The following is a 24857-nucleotide window of genomic DNA, read 5'->3' on the forward strand; positions in this document are numbered from 1 at the left end:
CCCCCAGATCAATTACTCCATTCGTATTAGCGTTCTAAAATAGCTCCGCTGAACGTTGACCTCGGCTCTTCTACGTCAGCCTTCTCACAAGCTAAGGCAAGGTACAGCATGCCCCCCAACACGCGTGAGGTTTTCACATTCTCACGCTGAATACTTTCCAATGCGCTTTCGATGGCGTCCAACGATTTTGCCCTCGCCCAGCAGCGACTTGTGGCACGGAGACAGGCTCGAGAAGCTGAAGCGCAAGCACGAATAGCGGCGCAACAAAAAGCCTCCCAAGCTGCAGCTCGGCTCAACCGACTACCATTCCCTCTTGGACGTTTGGGACAGGCTGGGTTATCAACATGGGATACTATCAGAGGAAGGGAGGGAACGAGGCCAGCTTTCAGAGTTGGGCAGGTTGATGCGGAACTGTTAGATGAGGAGTTACTGGAACTCCTCAAAGGACAAGTTGGGGAAGCGTTGAAGTACTTTGGATCTCACATACGGGATGACTGGTCTGCGGAGATTATGCTCGCTCTGAGAGCTGTTCTTTTCAAGCTTTCGGTGTGGGATCACGATGCGACATACGGTGCTGCCCTCCAGAACCTCAAGTTCACGGATGCGAGGAAGAAGGGTCCGGATTTGGTGCCTCCCACAAAATTGCAGAAGGCGTTGTATGGATTATTTACGGTTGGAGGAAAATACGCATGGACCAGATGGGAAAATTGGCTCGTGGATAACGATAATGGATACGATACGCCTAGCCCTGCATTGCGGAGACTGTCACGGTTATCAGATGCGTTCTCGACTGTATATTCGACGGCAGCATTCGCCTCCTTCCTGGTTTTCCTTCTGAATGGCAGATACCGCACTTTGCTAGACCGCATATTAAGGTTGCGCTTGGCGACGCCGACAAGTCAAGTGAGCCGAGAAGTCTCTTTCGAATATCTGAACAGACAATTAGTATGGCACGCATTCACCGAATTCCTATTATTTTTGTTGCCGTTAGTGGGTATAAGCAGGTGGCGGAGATGGCTTGCCCGAGCATGGCGGAAAACGAAGTCAGTAATGCGCACTGGCGGAGAAGAGGACGAGGATTTAAAGTCTGGGGAATTTGCATTTTTGCCAGAGCGAACCTGTGCAATTTGTTATAAGGACCAAAACCCTACGTCTACGTCGGAAGCTGAGGTTATGGCGGCTTCAGGCTCGTCAGGAGTCATTGGGTCTGCGCAAACTGACATTACGAATCCCTACGAGACCATTCCTTGCGGCTGCATATACTGTTTTGTATGCTTGGCAGGGCGGCTAGAGGCCGAAGAAGGCGAGGGCTGGACATGTTTGAGGTGCGGTGAAGAAGTAAAGGAATGTAAACCATGGAGTGGGGATGTTCTCGAAGAGGTGGTCAAATCTACGCACTCTTCGAAATCTGTCGGCTTTTCAGATGCTCCAAGTGAGATGACTGAGGTTGAGCCCCGTCAGGAGCAGGAGGAAGAAGGGGCTGAGAAACCTCCAACTGCTGAAAGGGAGTATTCGCCATCTGATGTCGAAGAGGGGGAGGAAGAAGAGGGAGAAGAAGACGAGGGAGAGGACGAGGCAGAAGGTGAGACATTTGACGAAGAGGAGGATGAATTGGAAGAAGACGCTGTTGAGTGATCAAATCCACTGGGGGGATTTTGATTTCAGCAATGGGGATGAAATTCTCAGCATTTAGGCACGGCGTTGGCTGGTTTGATACGTCCATATATTCATATGTGATTGGCTAATACCTAGATTCTCTTTTCACTCCTCTAGAGGAATGCCATCACGTGCCAAAACATACCACACCCCCAATGCTTTCAACGGGTTAAATAAGGCTCGATCTTAATAAAATACAAATCATGAGTTCTTTACTCGGACTTCAAGGGTTCCCAGGTTCAACTTCCATAAGGAGCACGTGCGTGTGACATCATAAGCATCAAGTGGCGATAACTTGATATGAGGAGTTGCTGCCTCTTATGTCAACACCGATATTCCATATAATCAGAATGTAGCAGTTTGTCTAGATCAATTGCAGAAATCTTTTCGCAGGCTTGTGCTATGAGGTTGCCTTAGTTTTGCAATTCATCCAGCAAGCCATCAACGCCTGAACCCTCCCTTTCCAACCGACCAGTATTCATCATGTGGTCCCAGCTGGAGCCAACACCTCCCCATATTGCCTATCTGACAATATCGAGCTTCCTGATAATCTACGCATTATTCTCTCAGTTCATCAAAAACAACCTGCACCTTAGCGAGCCTCCTCTCGCTGTCCTCTTTGGCATCCTCTTAGGGCCCTACGTCCTTAATGTCATTTCGCCGCATGAATGGGGGCTGGATGATAGAATGAGACAAGAGATCTCCCGCGTGATCGTGGGGATCCAATGTTTCGCAGTTGGGATCGAGCTTCCGAAACTCTACTTCACGAGACATTGGAAATCAGTCTTGTTCTTCTTAGGACCTATCATGACTTTCTCCTGGGCGGTCACTTCGCTCTTCGCTTTCTTGATATTTCGGATTGACATTCCTACTGCTCTTATCATCGGGGCCTGTTTATCCCCCACAGATCCATTGTTAGCAGCAAGTGTACTCTCCAAATCTCGATTTAGTGAAAGGGTTCCTCGACGATTGAAGCATTTGCTATCCGCGGAATCAGCCTGCAATGATGGCGTTTCTTTTCCCCTCCTCTACATTGGGCTCATGGCCCTCAAATTTCCTGGCCGAGCTACCGCTGTCAGACACTGGTTTCTCATCACGGTTCTCTGGCAATGCACTGTTGGGCTGCTCATAGGACTGATCATCGGTCGCGGCGCAAATAAAGTCCTCAGATTCGCCGACAGTCATAAATATATCTCCCAGCCCTCATTCGTGGTCTTTTACCTCTTGCTCGCCGTCCTCGGCGTTGGCGTAGGTTCTATACTCGGCTCAGATGACTTCTTGGTTGCTTTTGGAGCAGGCGTCGGCTTCGCGCACGACAGCTGGTTCAGCAAGAAAACAAAATCCTTGCCTTTCCATACGATCATCGAAATGATCCTCAATAGCAGCATGTTCGTCTTCTTCGGCACTATTATCCCCTGGCACTCCTTCGTTCCCAGAGACGTCACCCCAACTTGTGGCACCTGGCAGCTCCTCCTCTTTTTCATCGCCGTCCTTTTACTCCGACGCATTCCTATCGTATACGCTCTCCAACGTATCATCCCCGACGTGCGAACAGCTCGTGAGGCTTTATTCTGTGGTCATTTTGGACCCATGGGCGTCGGCGCCTTATTCTTGGCCATTGAAGCACGAGCGCAGCTGGAGACAGGGACGTCGCGTCCATTACCGAACCCCGGTAATCCTGTACCACCGTACAGTGAAAAGGTAAGAGCAATTCATCTCGTCTGGCCAGTAATTTGCTTTGTCGTACTAGGAAGTACAATGGTGCATGGTGTGAGTGTGCTGGCTGTGTGCTTGATAGGCCATTATAGGAGGCCGAAGGGAGAACGCGCACCGTTGATTGCGGCAGAGGTTGATGCTCTTGACGCGATGGAGCACGAAGGTGGTGGAGGGGAAAGCGAACCGGATATTTCGGGGACGGGCGATGACTCTGACGATTAGTACGAAGGTTCGGGCTGCATAACAAGGAGTGGATCGGAGGCCAGCATCCCGAAGTGACGAATGGATGGGATATATATTTCATTCCATAGCATTGAGGTTGGTTAAACATGAAAGATCGATCTGGAACTCAAGAACATACACAACTGAATTATAGATTTTCCCAACTTATCTGGGCAGGTACTTTAGACTTTCGTCGCTCGTCGGAGCCACTCGACTCACATACCTTGCCCACCTCCTTGGAAAGAGCCAACGAACAGAAAATCAGCAGTGGTCTCCTTCGCAAATGAGACGATACCAAAGCATTTGTAAAGTTGAACGAGGAAAGTCGACTAAACTCTTCGAGAAACACACTTCCTGCGGTATACACTACCCCATACGCGGCAGCAAAATAAGATCATGTGCCTTGAGCAGGACAGAACCTGCAGGAATTGCGATATAACCCAGACAACAATTCATCTTTGCGAGGAACTCGAGAAGGCCCCGGAGCACGAGTGGGGAGACGGGGGCCATCGCATGTGCAAGAACTTCGTTCAGAAAAAGGGATACAAGGCATTTGGAAAAAGTGCCTTGTAAGCTCAATAGAGAGTCCCAGATATATCTCTTTGACTGATGAGACTTGTCCCAGTGAGCATGAGTGCCCCAGGGGGCCAATTAGTTTCTCCTCATTCTTTTTGGCCGCCCTGGATAGATAGGATGACAGAATACCGGAGATGAAACTGGACTTGGACGGGAATCGGGAACCATGGAAGGGTCATGCTCGAGATACTTTCTGTGTTAGACATCTCCATTGAGTATATTCTTCTGCGGGAGTTCCCCATGTCCTGGGCTTTTCTATCGAGGACGAACGAAGCCGGGACCCTTGTGATGAGCAGTGGCCGGCTCGAAAAGCGGCAATGGATGGGAACTGTGGAATTTTCAATACTCTTGTAGGGATAACTGCATAACTGCTCTTGGTGGATACTCAAATCAATTAAACGTAATGGGATTCTGAACGGTGCCTTTAGATAACGAGAATATTGATGTTGATGTTGATCCAGATTCAAATGCAAACGATCTCATTGGCTTGTCGGGCGACGGCGACAATAGTCCGTAGAAGGCAAGGTACTCCAGGTTTGTCAGCTGATCACGTGCTTATCTTCAACAACAGACAGAGTGGCTTTCCCCTGCTGGAGGATCCATTCTGCCATGTTCCTCCTCTTGTCCTGTCCCTTTTCCTCAGTCCTCCTGGATATATACAGTGTTTTGGGGGCTCTATCTTTGCCGTGAGCTTGTCTCCCGAGGATTGTGATTCTATCCTTGCGCTCACATGCCTCTCGCTGTTTCCAAGCGTCGGTGATGCCATTGACATGGCGAGGGCAGGACTCCCGCGCCCCGAACTCTCCAGCCATAACTATTTTCAGGTCAAGATGGATGTTGCTGGCATGCTTCACAATATGGTTGACTCTAGCCAATGCCATGACGCCTGCGCGCATAGCAGAGCTGCGGCAAGAAACAGTCGATATGTTTTACCACGGCTTCGATAACTACATGAGAGTCGCGTTTCCCGAGGATGAGGTTAGAGCTTTTCAAGAGAGTCTTGACTATCAATCGCTAACTTGCATAGCTGAGGCCTGTGTCCTGCGTACCTTTGACCCGAGACTCGCGGAACCCGCGAAATGTCGAGCTCAACGATGTTTTGGGGAATTACTCCCTGACCCTGATTGACAGTCTCTCTACCCTTGCAATACTGGCATCTGCGCCCCCAGATCGATCGTCTACGGGACCAAAGGCTCTGCGCGACTTCCAAGACGGCGTATCCTCACTGGTATTACAATATGGGGATGGCACAAGCGGACCGGCCGGGGAAGGTCTGCGAGCGCGGGGGTTTGATCTTGATAGCAAAGTCCAGGTCTTCGAGACGGTGATAAGGGGCGTGGGAGGGCTGGTCAGCGCACATTTATTTGCTTCTGGAGAACTTCCAATCAGCAGTTACAAGCCGGTAGTGGCAAAGACCGTGGAAACCAAGCCCAACCATGTCGAGACCCCGACAATAGTATGGCCAAATGGATTCCGATACAATGGCCAACTTCTTCGTCTGGCTCTGGATCTTGCTCAGCGTCTACTTCCGGCATTTTATACCGCAACTGGTATGCCATATCCGAGAGTGAACCTTCGCCATGGAATCCCTTTCTATCAGAATTCTCCCCTTAATCACGACACAGAATCAGACGGTTTCATACTTGATGGCGCGCCCGAGGTCACAGAAACGTGTAGTGCAGGGGCCGGAAGCCTAGTGTTAGAATTTACCGTCTTGAGTCGACTCACAGGTGACCCGAGATTCGAACAACTGGCCAAACGAGCATTTTGGGCTGTGTGGAATAGGAGAAGTTCTATTGGCCTCATTGGAGCCGGCGTTGATGCTGAGAATGGGCAATGGATTGGTCCATATTCTGGAATAGGTGCAGGGTCTGATAGCTTCTTCGAGTATGCGCTGAAGACTCATATCCTACTTTCTGGACACGATTCACCGAATTTAACGGCCCCGTTCAAACAGCCGCACGAATCCTGGCTTGACCCGAATACGATCTATAATCCTTTGAGTATCGAGGAAAACTCATCAGAGGCTTTCTTAGAAGCCTGGCACCAAGCACATGCCGCAATCAAAAGACATTTGTACAGCGGCACTCATCACCCCCACTACATCAATGCCCATTTGGTTACGGGCTCGCCACAGGCCTTCTGGATTGACAGCCTTGGTGCTTACTATCCCGGTCTGCTGACATTGGCGGGTGAGGTAGAGGAAGCAATTGAAACGAATCTGCTGTATACCGCATTGTGGACTCGATACGCAGCACTACCTGAAAGATGGTCTGTGCGTGATGGTCAAATTGAAGGAGGTCTTGGATGGTGGCCTGGACGGCCAGAATTCATAGAATCCAATTACCATCTGTATCGGGCCACTAATGACCCCTGGTATCTCCACGTTGGTGAGATGGTGTTAAAAGACATCAAACGACGATGCTGGACTGAGTGTGGTTGGTCTGGTCTCCAGGATGTTCGTACTGGCGAGAAGAGTGACCGTATGGAAAGTTTCTTTCTGGGAGAAACCGCCAAATATCTATACCTCCTCTTCGACCCAGACCATCCTCTAAACTCTCTTGATGCTGCTTATGTCTTCACTACCGAGGGGCATCCATTGCTTATTCCTAAGGAAAAGAGACCTTCCGCTGTTTCACAGAAGCCAGCAGCCACGAAAGATCTTCTGGCCCATGTTGGTGAACAGGGTAGAGACACATGTCCACTCCCTCCAGTACCCATTCCTCTTACGGTTTCAGCAACAGCAGCTCGGTCTGATATATTCCATGCTTCCAGTCTGATTGGCTTGCATCTGATACCCAATTCTCGTTCAATAGAGGCTGGCACACCGAAGAAAGTGGCTTCGGGACCAAAGCTACAAACATTCCCAAACCACACGTACTATCCTTGGACTCTCCCTGAAACACTCATGCCTGTCAACGGAACATGCGATAAACTTCCTATGAAGACCACGTTCACGATTGAATTCCCCGCCAACGCACCACTATCCACTGTCGATGCGTCGAATTTCATAATCTTCGGGCCTCAGGCCCTCGTCCGACTGAATGATGGAATCCTTGTCAGGAGTCTTTCTGGACTGAAGCTAGGTATGGTTTACGAATCGCCATCTCCATTCAGAGCAATTGATGCACCTCTCCCTGAATCTTGGCGAGTATGGACCATCGCCAACATGGCCCTTGGGCGAGACGAGAAGGTCTTTATCCCTCGAGACGTCATCGGAGACATGAACGATCCATCCTTCACACGGGTACGAGACTCAGTCATGCTAGACATTGTTATTCAACTCGAAAATCCCGTGACGAACAACCGAACTTCTTTCGGGGATTCAGAACTCTACTCCCGATCATCTGATGAAGGAAACGAGGGACCGCAAGTTTCCTTCGATGAATCAACCAACGGAGCTGCCGCCGGTCGAGCAGCCGAATACAGAGGCATGCTCTCGTCGCTCATCCACCAAGTCACCTCTGCCCTCCGGGACCCAGCGACCACCTTACTTCCACAACCCGAAATTCCACAAACATATTCCTTCGCCACCCTCCCCGCCATATCTGCAACTGGCAAGGGCGCCGCGCCAATAATCGATGCCGTCGAAGCCCCCGATCCGAACCAGGGTCCCATCTCAGACCGGTTAGCTTGGAGCAAGATCTATTTTGCCGGCGAAGCATGCACAGGCAAGCTCCCCGACGAAGCGGTCCGCAAGCACCAAATCATCGTCATGCTCCGGGGCGGCTGCATGTTCTCGGAAAAGCTAGCCAACATCCCGAGCTACACGCCCTCGTCGCGGGGTCTGAAACTCGTCATCGTAATCTCGAATTCCGAGGACGACGAGGACGATGAGGACGACGATGGCGGCGGCGCGGGTGGTGACGATATGGGATATAAGCTCATCAGACCGCTCTTAGATCACGAGCAGAGAACTCCGAGCGGACTATTGCGCCATCATCAGATCTCGATGGTTATGGTAGGCGGCGGCCAGGAGGCTCTGGATCTATTCAAGAGAGCGAGGAGCGTGGGGTTGAGGCGCAGATACCATGTTGAGAGTCAGGGCATGGTGGTTGGGAATATCGTCGTCGTCTGATAATTTTGATATTGATATTGATATGATGATATATACGCTTACCTAGATAAGATGGTTAACGAAAATGTATGGTGATTGTTTTTCTTTCTTCTTCGATTTTGGATAAATTGGGCGTCCGTTGTTTGGTTGATTGGAGATACCAATTCTTTTAGCCTTTTTTATCTTTGTGTGATATACAGTATGATATCATGTACCTTATACATATTCATTCACATATAACATATCTGTACCTCTCCCACTGCCCCTCCTCTCCCCTCAAATCCCATACTTCTTTAAAAGTAGAGTTTCCATTTAATTCATTACCTAAAGGTATAATAAGTATACCTATCTAAGGTATCTATCTAAGCCATCCTAGTAGCGGGGGGGGTTATATCCATCCATCCATATGTACCTAAATGTTTCTAAAACTACAATCAATAATCGAGCCTCCCCCCAAAATAAAATGAGAAAAACACAGGTAAGGTGGGTAAATAGGTAGGTCTATAGATGAGATGCCTTATTTATCAGATCGAATCGTGAATAAAACAAATAGATAATAACGCCGTTATGCCTCCGGTGACCAACCAGCATGCCCTTTTCGCTGGGTATTCTTGTTTTGACGAATGAAGGAAAGAGAGGTGAAGTGATATATGTGCGTGTCGTGGGTGGGATTTTATGGTTATTCCCCTTTTTTTCCCCTTCTTTTTGCTCTTCTTGGGAGGGTCCGCTTTGTGGATTTGGGGGAAGAGAAGAGGGGGATGAAGAAGAAGAAGTAGAAGAAGCAGATGATGATGATTATGAGGGGCGTTACCACCAACCTCCCATACCCCCTTTAAGATTCCCATCAATACCTCTCTCGCTCTCATTCCCCATCTCGAAATTGCGCACTAGATCATCCCAGCTCTCCCAATTCACATCACCCGACTCGTTCATATCCAGATCCAACAATGCATTCTCGTCCATGACCCATGGCTGCTGCTGTTCGGGCTGCGCGGGGGGTATGCCCAGTGTCTGCGGTGCCGACGGCATCGACATGTCGTAGGGATACTGATGGGAAGGCGCCGCGTGGTGGTGGGGGAAGTTTGGATTCTGGGTCGAGGGCGAGGGGGAGACGAGGTTGGAGACGAAATCCATGGTGGTGTCGCTGGTCTGCGTGAATAGTGTGTCGCGCGGGGTCGAGGCCGGACAGGCTTCGGGTCTGCTGAGGGTGTCGGACATGCACTGTGGGGGAGGACGCACGTAGCGGCTGTCGATACCGAGTTCGAGGGACGCCGGGTGGTGGTCGCGCATGTTCTCTTCGCGCTTCCTCCGGGCTCGAGCTAGGAGTTTGCGCATGGGCTGCCAGATCATGCCGGTCTTCGTGCTCCGGATCTGGCCGCCCCATTCCCTGAACACGCTGTCGACGGCCTTCCATGCTCTCTCGACTATCAGGCTGGGGGGTCGATTGTATAAGTCGCCGAGAACGTAGGCGATGGCGTGCCATTGGATATAGGTATGGAAGAGCCAGCCCCATTTCTTGGTCGAGGTTTCGGCTTCGAGAACCTGGGAGTACTCGATGATTTCTATGGAAGCCATGAAGAGTCGGTCTCTGATGTTTTGGGGCAAGGGATTATTAGAATTCCTGGGTTGGGTTAGGGGGTGGTAGATTATGAGTGTCATCTTGGCTATTATGAGACGTGCGACGGTCGCGGCTACCCAGTAAAGAGGCCCAGCGTTCTCGCAATATTGAAGATATTTCTCTTCTAGATGATCCGCTGTTTCTTTGATTATCCGTTCCTTGTCTTCAAGCGTCAGGGAGAGGGCTTTATCCCGGCCCGGGCCCTGACCAGGGGGGATATATGAGAGCTTTCGCGAAAGATGGCCAATCTCGTAGCGGATCAAGCAGAATGTCATTTCTGAGACACCTGGTCTTGGAGCGGGTGGTTCTGTGGCATCGGGGTCAAGGTCTATGTCGTTGATAGAAAGCGGGAGTTCGGTATCGAAGGATTGATCCATGATCGATGGGTCGGAGCCATGGTCTTCGGCGGCTCGAACGTCCAAGACGCAGATTTGCCACCAGAGTCGTCTTCGCATTTCGGTATCAAAGGGGGAAAGGCCGAATTTGGTGCCATCCCGATGAAGACCGAGTGATTGAGCTATTCTTATAGCAAGTCCTGTCAACGACCACACAAAGCGGGTATCATCATGTCTGCGGACGCAGACCAGGAAGAGCACAAACGCCTGGACCGTCACGATTTCATTCGTGTTGAGAAAGCCCGCCTTGGCGAGAGCCTGTTCTACGCCAAACCGGTACTGCTTGACTAGATAGTCCTTTTCAACGCCAAAACTCTTCTTCACCTATCTAGGATTAGCAATCGAACACTGTAGATCCTGATCTCAACTCACCTCACTAGAATTCATAGACGTAATAGTGGCAAAGTAAATCGCGAACATCAAGGCTTCAGTACTTTCGCTCAATGAAGATAGATTGTTCTGCACCTCCTTGATAACCTTATTCATCGTCTGCGCGTGCAGGATCTTCACCAGAGGGTGCACGTTCTCGAGGAATGTTTGCCAGTAGAAAGGAATCTGGGAGGGTAGGGGATGTAGGCTCTTGAGATCGACATCTGAGGAGTTGTACCCCATTATGAAGCTCTGATGATTCGGTTCAGTGATCGTATCAGTCGGCAAAATAGGCAGCTCTTCATCCGATTCCAAGTGCTGCTCCTCGATGATCTCCCGCAGCTCTTCGACTTCCTGTCACATATTATTAGCAAGCGTTTGCGGGTCTCCAAACGTGGTTCTACGCACATCACTGATGGTTGCCCAGAACGGGCTCGAGACATATTGGCTCTTCCCCTCCTCCAACACCAATCTCCCCGCTGTCCCCTCCGCGTGATGCACCGCGAACTGCGCCTTGGGCGGTCCCGATCCCAGCGCAAACCCTCTCACGATCCAATCCTTCTTCGTCCCATTTCCCTCATCCATCCCAATCACCCTAACGCTCGCAGACTTCTCCCCGCCCGCCTCGCCCGCCTCGCCGTCCCTCGACTGATCGCTCGCCGGCGAATGCTTCACCGCCTCCAACTCCACCTGGCCGCTCAGCTCCTCCACGACGCCCTCCAGCCTCCGCAACCTCTTCAACAGCTCGGCCTCGCGCTCGCTGAGCGGCTTTCCGCCCTGGCGCGGCCGCCGTGGGGCCCGCCCCGGCGCTGGGAACACGCATTGTGTTTGCGCCTTGGTGCAGTTGGAGCACGGCTCCTTCTTGTCGCATTTGACTTTCCGCCGCCGGCACGTCACGCAGGAGCGCGCATTGAGGCCCGTGGGCGGAGCGGTGGGCTTCCTGTCGGCGGGGCTTTGGGGATTCGAGGGCGGGTTGGAGGGGATGGCGCTGCTGCTGCTGCTGGCGGGGGGAAGGGTCGAGGGGGTGGGCGCCTGTAATGGGGGGTAGGTTGCAAACATGGCAGTCCTGTCTGTTGACCTCGGGGCGTTAGATGATTATCATTCGTTCATGTATTCATTCATTCATTCATTCGTCTTCCTATAGTGGGGGTTTGAAGGGGAGGGACGGAGGATATCAATATCAAACGAAGAGCAGAGAGTGAGTAAGAAGAGGCCGAGGAAAAGAGAGCAGGAAAATCGGTACCGACCGTGGCTATGGACGACGGCGAGGTGATCGAGCCTTTGCTTTAACCTTTGCCTGTGCCTTCGCTGGGCTGTGCAGGGATAAATGACTCTGCTGACGCTGCTTATTACTCTGCCGCAACTCGAGGTGAAAGCAAAAAGCGTCGAGTTTCTGACATGCGGCTCCAAGCGACGAACCGGCCGCCGTACTCCTCCAGTGATGTAAGACCTAAACCCCTTCGCGATAACGACGGAGACTTTTCTTTTCTTTTCTTTCCTTTCCTCCCAATAATCACTGGATTCGACAAATCAGATAAGTCCTTTAGTTTCCGCAGTATCAATGATTTTGTTTTAGCTCCTTGCCTTTACTCTATCTATCCTCCGTTAACCCCGAACCCGACCCAGGCCCCAAATCCCCTCAATCCTTATATCCCCCATCTTACACTGTTCTCCCCTGAACCATCCCCTAAACCACCCCCTAAACCACCCTCAACATATCCCTAACTCTCACTCAACTCTCCCTCCCCTCCCTGACTTATCCCTTAACTCCACCTCCCACTACCAACACAAATCCCCCCCTAAAGCAGCTCCCATCTCGGATTTAAGCTTAAATCCCTCTTCTCAAAAAAAACCCGCTATCAAATCCTTCTTAGTCTCTTCCATCCACTTTACCAAGATAAGCTAAGCGGTGCGGCTTAAAAAAGAAAGACGATTCGTGAGCCGGTCCCGTCGGCTAAGGTACGGCGTGACCCGTCGGCTATAATTGTTTGTCTCTTTGTCTCTGGACGAGGTTATTCGTTTCGGTGAGAATATTTCAACGCTGCGAGAAGGATTAAGCTTAATGACATAGCTGGTGAATGACTTTTGAGGAGTTAAGGGGAAGCAATAACCATAATCATGGATCAGGCACTTTTAGCATATATACGTTATCCTTCAAATCAGTCCCTGGGTTTGATTTTGATGAGAGAGAAGTGATTTGGAAGTTCAATAACCAAGGTACCTATCGGTACAAAAATGGGGCCATTGAGTACCTACTACAAGCATTTGGATAGACAGAAACCGAGATAAAGTAATATACTTGCACCTTATGCACTTGAGTCTGATAGACCGCCAGTGTGATAATGACCAAGTCCACTACAAAACAGTCGATTAGATTCGGCGCTGTATGTAGAAGTCAGGCGGACATGGCAACCTGCCTGAGAGAATGCAATTGATGCACTAGATCAGGCCTATGTTTGCCAGCCTCCTCATGCGCAGCTACATACACAGAACATAAGTCTCGAAGAGCTCGACCACATATTCTGGATCATGTTCTTCATTGTACGGCTTTGTGCGTCCAGAGTCAACTGCAAGTTCGATTGGTGAACAAAAACATATGCATTGGCACCGACTAGTTCCTTGCCTCACACGATGTGTATGAAGAGTGAGAATAGGGGAAAAGAAGGGTGTTCCACAGACCTTCTGGACTCGCCCACTCAACGACATATTTAAAAGCCGCAGGATCTTCCTCTGGCAGCTCCAATTCCTTCTCTCGACCGGGCTGAGGATTGTTCTCAAGAGCAGTTCTGAAGTAGGGGACGCAATCAGAAAGTAATTGTTCATGGATGTATAAGAGCTGTCGTTCAGGGCCAACGTAGACCTTGACTATATTGCTTGAAGTGATGTACCTGAATTCTGTCAGTCAGAGGTCCTTGTTGGGCAATGAGGATACCCACTCTCCGAGAGATACATGGTCGCTAGTCTCTGACTGTTCCAAAGTCATCAAAGGACGCGTCCCTTGCAAAGCTATCTCGCGATGGGCCAAGGTCTGATAATCCCACAGGAAGGGCTGTTGGGTCATCGCTGGGTTATCGCTGAGTCGTCGCTGAGTCGTCACTGAGTCGTCGCTCAATCTGAGTAGTGGATACCTACACTAGTTTGTAAACAAGTTGTTGAACGTGATAATTCCAATAACAGATCTATCCATCCACAGATCAACAACAAAGTTCCATATCGCCTATCCACCACCCCCCTCATCGCCTAATTAAGCGGGTGACAACTGCGCAATATGGCTGACCTCAACCCTCGCGCCAGACCCTTTGTTGTGGGTGATAAAACTGATCCAACAACAACATCATTCAAGGTGAGCCGCCTCCTCTTCCAGAGTACTCAGGCTCATCAAAAGGAGTATCAACACTCGTGATTGGACTCGATCTCTGTACTTTGAATAGACAAAGCTAACTTATCGAAGAGTACAGACAAACCTGAGGAAGGCGAATCGTCTAGCATCCTTGGAAGCCAGGTAAGTCCATCAAGGCGCGATTGCCAATCATCAAAGAAGACCTTGACAAGAAGCTGAGTATCAAAAGACAAACCGTTACCTGTTCAGAGAGCTTTATCCAGAAGATCTCCGCGTCATATTACTGGTAAGCGCGTCCATTTTCCTTCTTTCCACATCGGTCTCCAACACGAAATATCGTTGGAACGTAGCTGATATCAGGAAGTCTCGCTCTGAGATAGAGATACTCTTTCACGCGCCAACAATGGCTCCCCCCAAACTTACATCTTATTTGGAGGCCACGGGCGACGGTAGTCCTGATGGTCGTCACGTCTGGCTTACCGAGGCTGGAATGAACGTAGCAAAGGTTGTCCCTGGCATTCCTCCGGCCTTCGAGAAGGAGATCCTCGAAAGTCGAGCTCTTTACGTCGTGGGAGTCCCACAGAGCTGGCAACTCCTAGCATTCAAACAACTCTTCAAAGCCTGTGGCACTGTCGACAAATGCCCATGTATCATTGACTTGGAGGCAGAGCAGACTTTCCGCTGGGTTATCATGAGTACAGAGGACGAGGCCAACACTGTGATGCAGCGAATCGATGGTATGCTCCTCCAAGGCAACACGATACGCGTCTGCAAGGCTCTGCCTCCAGGAGACAGTTTCATCCTCAGCGATGAATATCCACTTGAGAGATTCTTACAGTGGGGCTGGGACAGTGGCAGAGATCCGGCGGAGGCTGGAACTGTTCACGGCCATCCGGCACCACCGGCTACACAGCAGCAACTTGCTCCAACGTCATCTCAGCCAGCGTCATCTCAGCCAGCATCATCTCAGCCAGCATCGTCTCATCCAGCATCGTCTCAGCCAGCAGCTCCTGAAGTAAAGATTAGTGCACCTGCAACTGTTCAGCCAGCACCTGATGGTTTCGTAACCCAAGCCGCCTCCTGGGCAAACATAGCCCGTGCTGCTCGCGGAGGTTCCCTCACTGTCGATCTCCACCCCGAAAGCAGGCCACTTAACAGTGCCCCCCGTCTCCATCCAGTTGGAAGAATCCCCAGCATATCCTCTACTGGCAACATTGAGCCCATGGCCGAACAGATGCGCGTGGTATTCATTCTCAACCTACCTCAAAATATGACTCTTGCCGACATATCCGATGCTATCAAGGAAGGATCTGTAGTAAGTACCCTAGCATCGGAACAATGATGTTCAAGTAGAACTGCGTTGGTGATGCTGACTTGAGATTCTGCAGCACAGCATCCGCTTTGGCCTCGATGAATCCGAGGGAAAGAAGTACGTCGGTGTGATCTTCCAGTATGCCAGCGACGCCGAGAGCTTCTACCAGGTCCTTCGCAAGGAGCGTGCTGACGGCACCCCGGGTCGATTCCGCTTCATTGTCGACGCAGTCAGGGGTGAGGCCTTCTTGGGCGACGATATGATCAAACTCATGGGCCCTCCATCCTTCGCTACCCGTCGCCTCACCATTGTCAAAAGCCGCTTCTTCTTTATGTATAAGGAGAGTGAATTCAGACTTTTCTGCGAGAAGACTGTCGGCCGAGAGAATATCCAATGCATTTGGATATACAATGGAGGAAATGCGACGGTGGTTTTTGCGGACGTCAAATCGGCAGTTCATGTCAAGAGGGAATTGGACAAGAAAAGCGATGTTGCAACGGGCGAGGACCCCTTCCGCGGCTTGCAAGTCACCTTTTCGAAGGATCCGTGTGTCCAGGAGATCAACTTTATTACTGATATGTAGTGATGAAAGGCCGGACAGAGCATCGACGGAGTTGGCATGGTTGGATGGACAAGAGTTTGTTGGACAACCGTGATTCTCTCTGGGTATCTCTCTCCTTCGGGATGCGTGACGTGGACTTTTCTTTTCTTTTTGTTCTGAGCCTGCTTACGCCAATCTGAGGTCTTTTCTCCGATCAGGACGAATGAGGAGCTCCGACTCATCTTCGATCTTGACAGATAATCAACCAAAGATGATAGCAATTCGTGCCCTGTTTCACTGTAAATAGGGTTTTGCTTGCTTTTAGCAGAATACATCATATGACTTCAGTAACTGGGATTCAAATGCAAAAATTGGGGTAGAAAGTCAAGATCAATCAATAATACCCTCGTACCGCACCTACTTACTCCCTTCTACGGGTATCTCCTAGCAAGACGAGACAAACACATGCATAATCTGCTTCGGTGGACCCAGAACCACTATAGTTCTGGCCACTCCCTCAGACATCAGCAGGCAAAATTATCATATGCCATCTCACATACCCAGACAGCGCCAATCCTGACCAATCCAGGTCCGATCAAGAGCGGGGACTCCAATGCCCGAAATTTCATTTACGGAACTCTTTCCAGTCCCATATTTCAATATCTGAGAATATGGCATTCTCGGACTCTCACCCAAACCGCGAATATTATATCAATTGGTATGGTTGCTTCGCTTACCTTTCCGATTGCATTAAATTCCCTCTTCCAATCCAATCTCTTTCTAATTCCAGGCCCATGTAGGAAGTCCCGCCGTGGAAATCGTTCCCGTCCATTTATATCCGCTGGGGAACTGTTGTGGTACCAGAGCAGGAAATGGGCCAGTTCCGTGCAAGATTAGACTCTGTGCAACTACTCTGGCCCTTCAGACACCCAAGTATCTACTGCAATTGCTGGGTCTGGATCGCTCATTTGGTGGATTGCATGGTTAGCTATCAAGCCAAGTGAGCTTCGAGCGAGTGCGAGTGCGGGCGCGAAGGGTTGCGTGTTGAGACACCACGCACTTTCGAGGATATAGTTGACATCGAGACAATAGATAAATACTTATTCGTAGGTAGGGGAGGAAGGTGTTTGCTGATGACTTGCTCCTGTACTCTGGACTCGAAATGAAGAAGCTGAAGTTAACTAGGAGACGGCTTATGGGATGGAGAAGGAATATGCATGCTGCTACACGAGTAGCTTAACGTCTTCGGAAGTTGTAGCACGTCTCTTTGACTTTGCAAATCAATGGCATCTCAACATTTCGTGCTGTGCAAAGAAGAAGAGGGTTTCCAGCTGATGTGCGATGTCAGATTAGAGCCCCTGAACGCACCCCTGTTCATATTTCCATGATTACATAAGCGGACAAACGCGAAGGTCCAACCAGAAGCGCCGATGGTCTGTCAGACCAGCGTGGCTGACGTCTTTTTGAGCCTTCTGGTCTGCATGCACGAAAACTGCGATGTGCAACAAAGCTCGAATGCTAACATCACGTGCATAACAGCACATGCTAACCCAACATCCACCTCTAACTTCGAGTCCTGAGATAAAGGTATCAAGCTTTTAAGCAAGACATGTCTGACTCGGTTATAAGATATGCGTTTTTATCTCATCTAGGTTTAATTTTAAGGAACCTTACTGCCTTCGTGCTAAAAATTGTATACACAGGAATTACTCTTTCTACCTCCCGTCTGTCCTAGATTGAATTCCTTATCAGGAAAGTCTGTAAAGACTCAACTGCCGGCAGATATTGCCTGTCAAATACCTTAAAAAAGTAAGTCTTGATTATCAGAAGTTATTCTCGTTGAGCCAGCAGAATATTGGGTCTCTACCGCCCTCCCCCCCCCCCCCCCCAACTCCCCCCACACACACTCTCTTTCCAACAACCAAAGATTGAGAGACGAAGCATGACATTGGAGTTCCCAATTTGTCTCTCATGATACGAGATTGCTGTTTATATCTCGATAACGGCCTGGATTCTAAGCCCTAAGGATTTATATTTGTATGTAATAGCAGGCTCGAGGTGAGGACTTTGCACAAGTTTTCTCGCCCGATAATTCGGTGTTTTCTCTCGAGTAGTGCGCGTTTGTACTTCCCATTTCTGGCACTACTTCTCCTAGGTATGACATATTTATCAGTCACTGAACTTATCGTAATGTCAATAGAAGGCTTCCACTTGGCCGACCAGTGGAGATGATTCTCAAGACTTCTTTTCAAAATTGATTATGGAACTGAGACTGCGGACCTGCAGTTCCCTCAAATGCGAAAAGAGTGGGAGATAAGAATTGCCGCATGCTTCTCAAAGATGGTTTCTATCTGGACTTACATATCATTTTCCGTGTTGAGCTAAAAAGCTAGAATACCTTGACCCTCAAGAGCTGCAGTACAGAAAGAAAGGGAGTTTTCTAAAACCCGTTGGTTCAAAAAAAAGCCAAGTTTAGAGTTCTAGAGGTGTCTTGCAACTCCCATTGTTCGCTGGATGCATAATGAATCCCTAGAAGTAGGTTCTCGAACTCGCCCAACCTCTTCCTCCAGTTTCCTTCCAACTTGCTTTATATTAGGGACTGCGGGTATTAAAGCAAGGGCACATTCCCACCAACGTACGAAGATCAGGCAATAATACACTGATATTGAGTAGACTCCATCCCGAAGAAAAGGAACACAATCTACAATGGTTTCATCATCTCGCACACAGAAGGAAAAGCCCGACCCTATAGTCTTCAGAGCTCCCCTGCTCAAGCCGGACACGCGTCTCAAAGTCTTCACGAAGGAGTTCCACGTTTCGAGCGTCATACTAAAGCAGAAGAGTGCGTTCTTCAAGTTCCTCGAGTCGCCCGACAAGCCTGCGCCCACGGCTAGGGGGCCTTTTCGGTACGAATGGATCACGAAGGTTGATTCGGATGGGACGTGGAGTTTGGAAGATGCTTTTGATTCGAAGGTGAGTTTCTTCCGAGATAAGGGGTATTGATAGCATGCCTGCTGCTGTGCTGCGAATACCTTTTTCTCAGAGAACTTGGCTTGACGAGATTCTTCAGGAGTCAGCCGGAAATATAGAGGATTTTGGCGGCAGTCCCTATGTTCGAAAAAGTCAGGAAACGGCCTTTGAAAAATTGCTACTTGCGTTCTACGGCCGGCCATACACTATTGAATTCTTCGTAGAGCTCCATACGATGGTACAGATGGCAGAAGATTATTGCGCCCTCCCTGCACTCTCTGCCTCCTTGTCAGGAGCTCTTTTCCACAGTCCAAAATTCCGTTCTAACATTGGATATTTTTCTACCAAGCTGCTTGGATTGGCTATTAAGCTGCGACATGAGGTCCTGTTCAGGGAGTGCTTGATTCATGTTCTTGGACCGTGGAAAAAACCGAGGTACAAGGCCATCTTCAATCCTAACCTTTACAATATCGCGCAGGCAGCCTACAATAAAATGTGTGCAGACCTTGTATCTTGCCAGCAAGAAATCTCACACATAATATTTGAATGGCCACCGAATGAAGTGACTAGACAGACTTGGGAGATCCTCAAGTTGACTGATCAGGGCGACGGCATTTCAATGCCAGCATATTATGCAGCTCTTCAGAAATCTTTGGATATCCTCTGTTACGGAAAGAGTTTTCCGACTCTGGAAAGGCTGCTTTCAAATAATCTCGTCTTGGACCCTTTTGGAGAGACAGGAGTCGACAAATACACGGATTTCTTCCTTTGTGGAACTGACGTCGAGCTACCATGGAATCAAACAGAATCCGACTGGTAAAGAAGGTAAAAAATGCCCCTTTTCTAGTTGTCGTGTGCAGGTTCATCTTTAAACTAAAGAAGAACGCTCCTAGTTGCTTGACAGGATAGAATAATTCTCAAGCTTTGAGAGAGCGACGGAATCTAGCTAGTCACTTGGACTAGACAGTATATCATCAACCTACTCCTGAGACTGAGCCTCGACACAGACACGGCAAACGACATTGAATTTGCAGACTCCGGGTTCCTTCGCTCTCAGTGCTATCACTTGGGCCCCGGAGACTTAGCCTGTTAGATAGAGCAACCGAAAGAACATTTTTCATCCAGCGACTTTCACACTCGTGAAATCACTTCATTTGAATCCATTTAATTTGACTAATTAGTAGCACCTCTGAGCGCCATACTCCCTAACACCAATATCTCCAATTCCTTTCTCTCATCCTCCAACCCACTTGCGCCCAGCCCGCTCGTTCCATTGACGCCTTTCTTTCCTCCATTATTCCCTCCACCGGTACTGTTCAGCTTATAGATCTTCTTTACTCTCGCCAGGTCTGTCATTGTTTGTAACACCTCGTCGCTGAACTCTACTTGCTCCCCATCTACTTCCTTACTTAAGTGGGATTGGATTTCTGTGGCGGTGGCCGGAGACGAGGGAGTTGAGACCTTAATGGCGAGGAGGTTTGTAGTTTGGGGAGTGATCCCAAAGCGACGGAAAGACTCTGCTATCTATTCAGAGAGATCTTGTCAGTGTCGTGCACCGCGAAACCAGGATTGGGAAGACCCACGTTATTATTCGGACTCAAGGAGAAAACAATCTCCGAGTGCACGTTTCGACTTCGTAGTCTGCTCTCAAGCGAGTCATTGACGGCCCTGTACGCTGCGGCTAGAGCGTGCAGCCTCGACATGATCTGGAGTGGACGTGGTTAGCGGGTTATCACGTGATTTGGCGGGGAAGGAAGGACAAGGAGGGGTGATGAGAGGAGCTTAGAGAAAAGGGGGTTGCTGACAACGCTGGCATCAATGAGCGCGTATTCAAAGTCCTTATTCCCTGCAAGGAGCTGTTGGTGGAGGAATGAGGCATTTTTTACGTTTCGGAACAGTGCCGTATGGACGGTGTGACTGGCGGGCAAGTGTTCGAGGGCGATGCTCTCGAGGGCCATGGTAGCAGATGGATTCGGGGAGGCTGTCTTGGATCTCTTAGTCGCGGCGACAAGACAGGGCTGTTTTGGCTGTTCTGGCTATTGTGGATGTCCTAGCTGCCGTGTCATGAGGGGGGTTTCCAGGTATTGAAGCTCCAGCCGTGCGAGTTGAAGAGGTGGAAGAAAGAAGCCGTTCAGCCTTACTTGACTGACGCCGTCGTTCCTTGCATCCGATTGGCTGTGTGGCTGTCTGCGTCTGATTGGCCGTCTCATTGGCTGGCAGATGCACGGCGATGGCCTGCACAGCTTTTCCCCGGGTCGGCTAATAACATTGTCAGAAGCCTTGCAGTGTCAACTTTATACACCGGGCTATTTTATTCGACAGAGTATTCCTCCACAGCTCTTCACAGTCTCAATTAGCCCTGCAGGGTCTTTGCCTTTCGCACAGTCCATGTCCCTTTAGTCGGGCCCATCGCGTCCCTCGGCTACCCCAAGTCCTTAGCGCCCTTCTACGGTTCAACAGTTCAACAGCTCTCTCAGAGGCTCTGCATTCTGGCCTGGACTCTGGTCTCTGGACTATTCGGGACTACTTGGGCCTCGAAGACTTCTTCACTTGGTAACCCCGACCCTCCTAGCAACTGCTCCCACTCTCTGCTTAGTCTCGACCGCTCGAACCCCACAAGACCACTGGCCCTCCCTCCCTCCCTATGCCTATGCGACTCTTCCCCCACACTTCGCGGGCGGTGTAGTACCAAGATACTCCATCCGCAAATCTTCCCTCTCCCGAGTCCGCGACCCTGGGAGCCTCCCAAGCGCATACGGCGCCTTCCAGCATTGTCCGGCATCATCCGCCACATGTTCCCACTATGCCTCCCAAGCGCAACGCATCTGATGATTCCAACGGCGCTCCCACAAAGCAGATCAAAACCGAGCATCCCGAGGAGTTCTCAAATGTCGTGAAGAAGAAGTTGCAATCCTCGTCGAGGACCGGCCAGGCTTGCGACCGCTGCAAGGTCCGTTAATGGCCTCCCATGGAGAGACTTACGTGAATTCTTGGAGAGAAAGTACTGACGCTTTGAACCGGCAGGTCCGTAAAATTCGATGCGATGGACTACCGGGGGGATGCTCGCCTTGCTTGCAGAACAACACAGAATGCCGGACTACCGATCGAATTACTGGCCGCGCTACATCGCGGGGTTATGTGGAGGGACTTGAACAACAGAACCGGGATATGCAACAGAGGATTCAAGAGTTGGAACAGCGGCTGATGCAAGGTGGACTCGATGTCAAACCCTCAAATGGCTACCACGATCCGACTGCCCCGAGCTATGAATATAACCCGTTATCCTCGAATGCGCAAGCGCAGTCTTGGAATGCTTCTACCTCATCCTATACGGCGCAGCCTGGAGATGCCATGGGCACACAGCAACAGGAGACAAACTTGTTTCGTGCGTTGCCAACTTTTCGCGCCGGGTCTATAAATGACAGCTACCTTGGCGTGTCTCCTGGCAACTCCAATCTCAGCTCAATCAAAGGCACTGCCCTCTCTATCCTTGGGATGGAGATTGATATCGCGGATTTTGACTCGCCGGATATGGATGAGCCAGATCCTTCGGTCTTCCATCCCCAGCTGTACAACAAATCATACCAGGCTTTCATCCAGTCCGCTATGAACGTAAACCCAAGGATTGAGAAGGTGGACTTGCCAGATAGAGCTGATGGCTTGACTTACGCTGAATGGTACTTTCGTGTTCTCGGCCCATATCTCCCTGTCCTCCACAAACCAACGTTCTTCAAACTTGTAAGTTCATGAGACTCAACACCCCAAGCCAACAGACGACTAATCATAGAAGCTACTTCGCATTTACGACGATCCAACTTTCCGCCCTACTACGGCCGAGACGGTCATGGTCCACATGATGTTTGCCATAATGTTCTTCCAGTATTCAGTTCGGAATTGGGAAGATGCAACTCAGCGAACAAGCCTCAACAACCAGTCTAATATGCACTACCACTATTCTCTCAGCATGCTCTACCAGCTCGCCCGTAGTCACACGTTCCAAGATGTTCAGGCAATGACCCTTATTTGTGCGCATCTTCGAAATTTCCCAAAGCCCGGTGCAAGCTGGATGTTAACCCAGGTGACGCTCTCATTGGCCATCGAGCACGGTCTTCATCGATCATCTAAGAGATGGGCTCCTGAAATTACCATGAACCCTCTTGAAGTTGAGATGCGTAAGCGCACATTCTGGGGTTTACTCGCTATTCACATCACGCTTAGTGGTAAACTTGGCCGGCCAATGATGTTTGGGCTGCAGGACTTTGATGTTGAGTTCCCAGAGCCCGTCGACGACGAGCTACTCTCTGAAAAGGGACTGGACACCTCCCGGCCTGGCAAATGCCGTCACAACATTGGCTTGGCCGCGTTTAGAATCTTGCCGCTATTCATTGAGATGTATGACACAGTTTATGCGGTTCGGCGCAATCCAGAGACTTACGTTTCGACTGTGAATAGTCTGGAGGCAAAGCTGCGTGCTTGGCAGGATGAACTGCCAGCTGACCTTGTCAATGGAGAGGCAGGCGACAATGAGAACCGGGTCTTTCCACTATATGCCCAAATATGGGCGTATGAATTCCGCCTACTTCTTCGGCACCCGTCTATGTCTGTGACCTCAGATGCCAATTTTAACAAGGAGAGCACGAGAATTTGTATCGAGACCTCTCGCCAAATGCTTGGTGTCGTACGACAACTTCAGAAGTACAAGAGTCTTGATACGACTTGGTATAATGCTGCTGTTTATGTGATGGCGATTACTACGAGCCTGTTCGCTCAGTGGACCAAGCGAAGTGAAATAACAGCGGCTGACTTTACAGCACTAAGAGAAGATATGGATATCTGGTTGGATATCATGGGTGACGTTGGAAATTTGCTAGGTAAGTCAGGTCCATTTGCCATTTTAAACTGGATGACTAACATATGCAGGCTCTGGAACACGTCTGAAGGAAGCAGTTCGAGTCGTCGTAGATTGCACACTGGGCCTCCTCAACCGTAGCCTTCCGCAAAACAAATCCTCTTCCTACACAAATACCGTAGAAGACAACAAACTTCCAAAACAACAATCAGTACCCCATTCCAACCAAATCAACTTTTCTGGGCCATCACAAAATTACAGCTATAATAATGACACGGCGCCCAATGGAGAGAATGCACCTTCGATTTATAATCCACCCGACGGGCAACTTCCCCACCAGCAAACTCCATATCCAGCAGCTACCCAGTACTCCACCTATCCTGATCCAGCTACGAATTCATCAAACTTGACCTACACATCCGACGACAATTTCTCTGGCTACCCTGCGACCACCGATGCAGTCGAAGCACCCCTTCTTGCCGCCTTCGCTGCGCAGGCCTCGCAAGTTGCCCCTGCATGGCGTTCTACTCCAGCATCCCTTCCAGCAAATTCAGGCTCACATGCCTGGCAGCAATGGACATCGACAATGGCGGGTAATACAAATACGGGGAATCTCGAACCTCAGGATTGCTATTCAGCTAATGCGCTGATGCAGCTAGGCGGCCGGGAGATTGGTAATGGAAATCCAGAGAATACAACGACGAGTGCGAGCATGACGGATATGAGCGCCAGCGCGGGATTGGAGCATGGTCATCTGCCCAGTTCGGCCAATGGTGGAATGACCGCTGAATGGCCGTTGAACATTTTTAGTGTTGGTCAAGGATCGTGAGTACCAACAAGGGGTTTGGAGTTTTGAGGATAACATTAGGCATGGCACGTATGGGTGATAAAGGAAGCTTGGAAGAAGTTTGTACGATTATCAAACGATGGAGTTGCTTTTTACAACCGGGGAGTCCTGGCGTTAGGGTGGCTGAGATAACTTATCTGACTTCTAGATAACTTATTATACTGTGTAGCATATTGCACCTCGTCAGTACCAAATTCAACAAGAGTAAATCATGGCTTGTTGTGAGTCGATCGAATCTGTATCTCGAGGGGAAAGCCAGGAGGGCGTTGTACGTAATTCGCATCGTTTTTGTTCAGAGCATTGTATCGCTGTGCGGCAGGGTTGACAATATTCCAACCAAGCCAAGCTCTCATCACAGGTCTTGTAGCTCAGACACGTGGATTCGTTGT

The 24857-nt window shown here is 49.8% G+C and overlaps 11 protein-coding genes across 11 annotated transcripts; 7 read left to right on the forward strand and 4 right to left on the reverse strand.

The window, feature by feature from the left end:
• Positions 1–171: 171 nt before the first annotated feature.
• M430DRAFT_69923 (hypothetical protein) lies at positions 172–1876 on the forward strand (the record flags this gene model as incomplete). Its single annotated transcript, XM_024869464.1, has 2 exons — positions 172–1432; positions 1532–1876. The coding sequence occupies 2 exons, from the start codon at positions 172–174 to the stop codon at positions 1633–1635; spliced, it is 1365 nt and encodes a 454-aa protein (XP_024717066.1). The 3' UTR covers positions 1636–1876.
• A 263-nt stretch (positions 1877–2139) lies between these two features.
• Positions 2140–3594, forward strand: M430DRAFT_22903 (hypothetical protein; the record flags this gene model as incomplete). Its single annotated transcript, XM_024864789.1, has 1 exon — positions 2140–3594. The coding sequence occupies one exon, from the start codon at positions 2140–2142 to the stop codon at positions 3592–3594; it is 1455 nt and encodes a 484-aa protein (XP_024717067.1).
• A 1527-nt stretch (positions 3595–5121) lies between these two features.
• On the forward strand, positions 5122–8248 carry M430DRAFT_54047 (glycoside hydrolase family 47 protein; the record flags this gene model as incomplete). The annotated part of the gene is made up of 2 exons (XM_024868439.1): positions 5122–5148; positions 5198–8248. 2 exons carry the CDS (start codon positions 5122–5124, stop codon positions 8246–8248), a joined length of 3078 nt encoding a protein of 1025 aa, XP_024717068.1.
• Positions 8249–9034: 786 nt separating this feature from the next.
• On the reverse strand, positions 9035–11414 carry M430DRAFT_147535 (hypothetical protein; the record flags this gene model as incomplete). The annotated part of the gene is made up of 3 exons (XM_024863071.1): positions 11018–11414; positions 10613–10963; positions 9035–10564 (listed from the first exon to the last, which is right to left on the reverse strand). The coding sequence occupies exons 1-3, from the start codon at positions 11192–11194 to the stop codon at positions 9035–9037; spliced, it is 2058 nt and encodes a 685-aa protein (XP_024717069.1). The 5' UTR covers positions 11195–11414.
• On the reverse strand, positions 11382–11965 carry M430DRAFT_128846 (hypothetical protein; the record flags this gene model as incomplete). Its single annotated transcript, XM_024862081.1, has 2 exons — positions 11857–11965; positions 11382–11679 (listed from the first exon to the last, which is right to left on the reverse strand). A coding segment is annotated over exon 2 (285 nt), but the record flags the coding sequence as incomplete, so codon positions are not given.
• A 617-nt stretch (positions 11966–12582) lies between these two features.
• Positions 12583–14011, reverse strand: M430DRAFT_188116 (hypothetical protein). The gene is made up of 3 exons (XM_024863958.1): positions 13546–14011; positions 13289–13497; positions 12583–12964 (listed from the first exon to the last, which is right to left on the reverse strand). Exons 1-3 carry the CDS (start codon positions 13668–13670, stop codon positions 12831–12833), a joined length of 468 nt encoding a protein of 155 aa, XP_024717071.1. The 5' UTR covers positions 13671–14011; the 3' UTR covers positions 12583–12830.
• On the forward strand, positions 13805–15932 carry M430DRAFT_45605 (hypothetical protein). Its single transcript, XM_024867779.1, has 4 exons — positions 13805–13952; positions 14061–14111; positions 14179–15264; positions 15338–15932. Exons 1-4 carry the CDS (start codon positions 13878–13880, stop codon positions 15842–15844), a joined length of 1719 nt encoding a protein of 572 aa, XP_024717072.1. The 5' UTR covers positions 13805–13877; the 3' UTR covers positions 15845–15932.
• A 123-nt stretch (positions 15933–16055) lies between these two features.
• Positions 16056–16850, forward strand: M430DRAFT_188113 (hypothetical protein). Its single transcript, XM_024863957.1, has one exon. The coding sequence runs from the start codon at positions 16268–16270 to the stop codon at positions 16697–16699; it is 432 nt and encodes a 143-aa protein (XP_024717073.1). The 5' UTR covers positions 16056–16267; the 3' UTR covers positions 16700–16850.
• A 1457-nt stretch (positions 16851–18307) lies between these two features.
• Positions 18308–19592, forward strand: M430DRAFT_271545 (hypothetical protein; the record flags this gene model as incomplete). Its single annotated transcript, XM_024865533.1, has 2 exons — positions 18308–18775; positions 18846–19592. The coding sequence occupies exons 1-2, from the start codon at positions 18509–18511 to the stop codon at positions 19590–19592; spliced, it is 1014 nt and encodes a 337-aa protein (XP_024717074.1). The 5' UTR covers positions 18308–18508.
• Positions 19593–19732: 140 nt separating this feature from the next.
• Positions 19733–20867, reverse strand: M430DRAFT_147537 (hypothetical protein). The gene is made up of 3 exons (XM_024863072.1): positions 20578–20867; positions 20356–20478; positions 19733–20296 (listed from the first exon to the last, which is right to left on the reverse strand). Exons 1-3 carry the CDS (start codon positions 20728–20730, stop codon positions 19946–19948), a joined length of 627 nt encoding a protein of 208 aa, XP_024717075.1. The 5' UTR covers positions 20731–20867; the 3' UTR covers positions 19733–19945.
• A 213-nt stretch (positions 20868–21080) lies between these two features.
• On the forward strand, positions 21081–24733 carry M430DRAFT_128850 (hypothetical protein). The gene is made up of 4 exons (XM_024862082.1): positions 21081–21722; positions 21797–22510; positions 22563–23643; positions 23693–24733. The coding sequence occupies exons 1-4, from the start codon at positions 21576–21578 to the stop codon at positions 24448–24450; spliced, it is 2700 nt and encodes an 899-aa protein (XP_024717076.1). The 5' UTR covers positions 21081–21575; the 3' UTR covers positions 24451–24733.
• The last annotated feature ends 124 nt before the right edge of the window (positions 24734–24857 follow it).

Source organism: Amorphotheca resinae (assembly GCF_003019875.1).
Source record: "Amorphotheca resinae ATCC 22711 unplaced genomic scaffold M430scaffold_13, whole genome shotgun sequence".
NCBI lineage: Eukaryota > Fungi > Ascomycota > Leotiomycetes > Helotiales > Amorphothecaceae > Amorphotheca > Amorphotheca resinae.

Coding starts and splice junctions, on each gene's coding strand:
- M430DRAFT_147537 (XM_024863072.1), bottom strand. CDS start 20,730: ATGGCCCTCGAGAGCATCGCCCTCGAACACTTGCCCGCCAGTCACACC. Junction 20,479..20,577: donor CGCTCATTGATGCCAGCGTT/GTCAGCAACCCC, acceptor CGTCCACTCCAG/ATCATGTCGAGGCTGCACGC. Junction 20,297..20,355: donor CCTTGAGTCCGAATAATAAC/GTGGGTCTTCCC, acceptor CTCTCTGAATAG/ATAGCAGAGTCTTTCCGTCG.
- M430DRAFT_188113 (XM_024863957.1), top strand. CDS start 16,268: ATGCATAATCTGCTTCGGTGGACCCAGAACCACTATAGTTCTGGCCAC.
- M430DRAFT_45605 (XM_024867779.1), top strand. CDS start 13,878: ATGGCTGACCTCAACCCTCGCGCCAGACCCTTTGTTGTGGGTGATAAA. Junction 13,953..14,060: donor CAACAACAACATCATTCAAG/GTGAGCCGCCTC, acceptor AACTTATCGAAG/AGTACAGACAAACCTGAGGA. Junction 14,112..14,178: donor CTAGCATCCTTGGAAGCCAG/GTAAGTCCATCA, acceptor GAGTATCAAAAG/ACAAACCGTTACCTGTTCAG.
- M430DRAFT_128850 (XM_024862082.1), top strand. CDS start 21,576: ATGCCTCCCAAGCGCAACGCATCTGATGATTCCAACGGCGCTCCCACA. Junction 22,511..22,562: donor AACCAACGTTCTTCAAACTT/GTAAGTTCATGA, acceptor TAATCATAGAAG/CTACTTCGCATTTACGACGA. Junction 23,644..23,692: donor TGACGTTGGAAATTTGCTAG/GTAAGTCAGGTC, acceptor TAACATATGCAG/GCTCTGGAACACGTCTGAAG.
- M430DRAFT_188116 (XM_024863958.1), bottom strand. CDS start 13,670: ATGACCCAACAGCCCTTCCTGTGGGATTATCAGACCTTGGCCCATCGC. Junction 13,498..13,545: donor GACCATGTATCTCTCGGAGA/GTGGGTATCCTC, acceptor GACAGAATTCAG/GTACATCACTTCAAGCAATA. Junction 12,965..13,288: donor TGAGTGGGCGAGTCCAGAAG/GTCTGTGGAACA, acceptor ACTGTTTTGTAG/TGGACTTGGTCATTATCACA.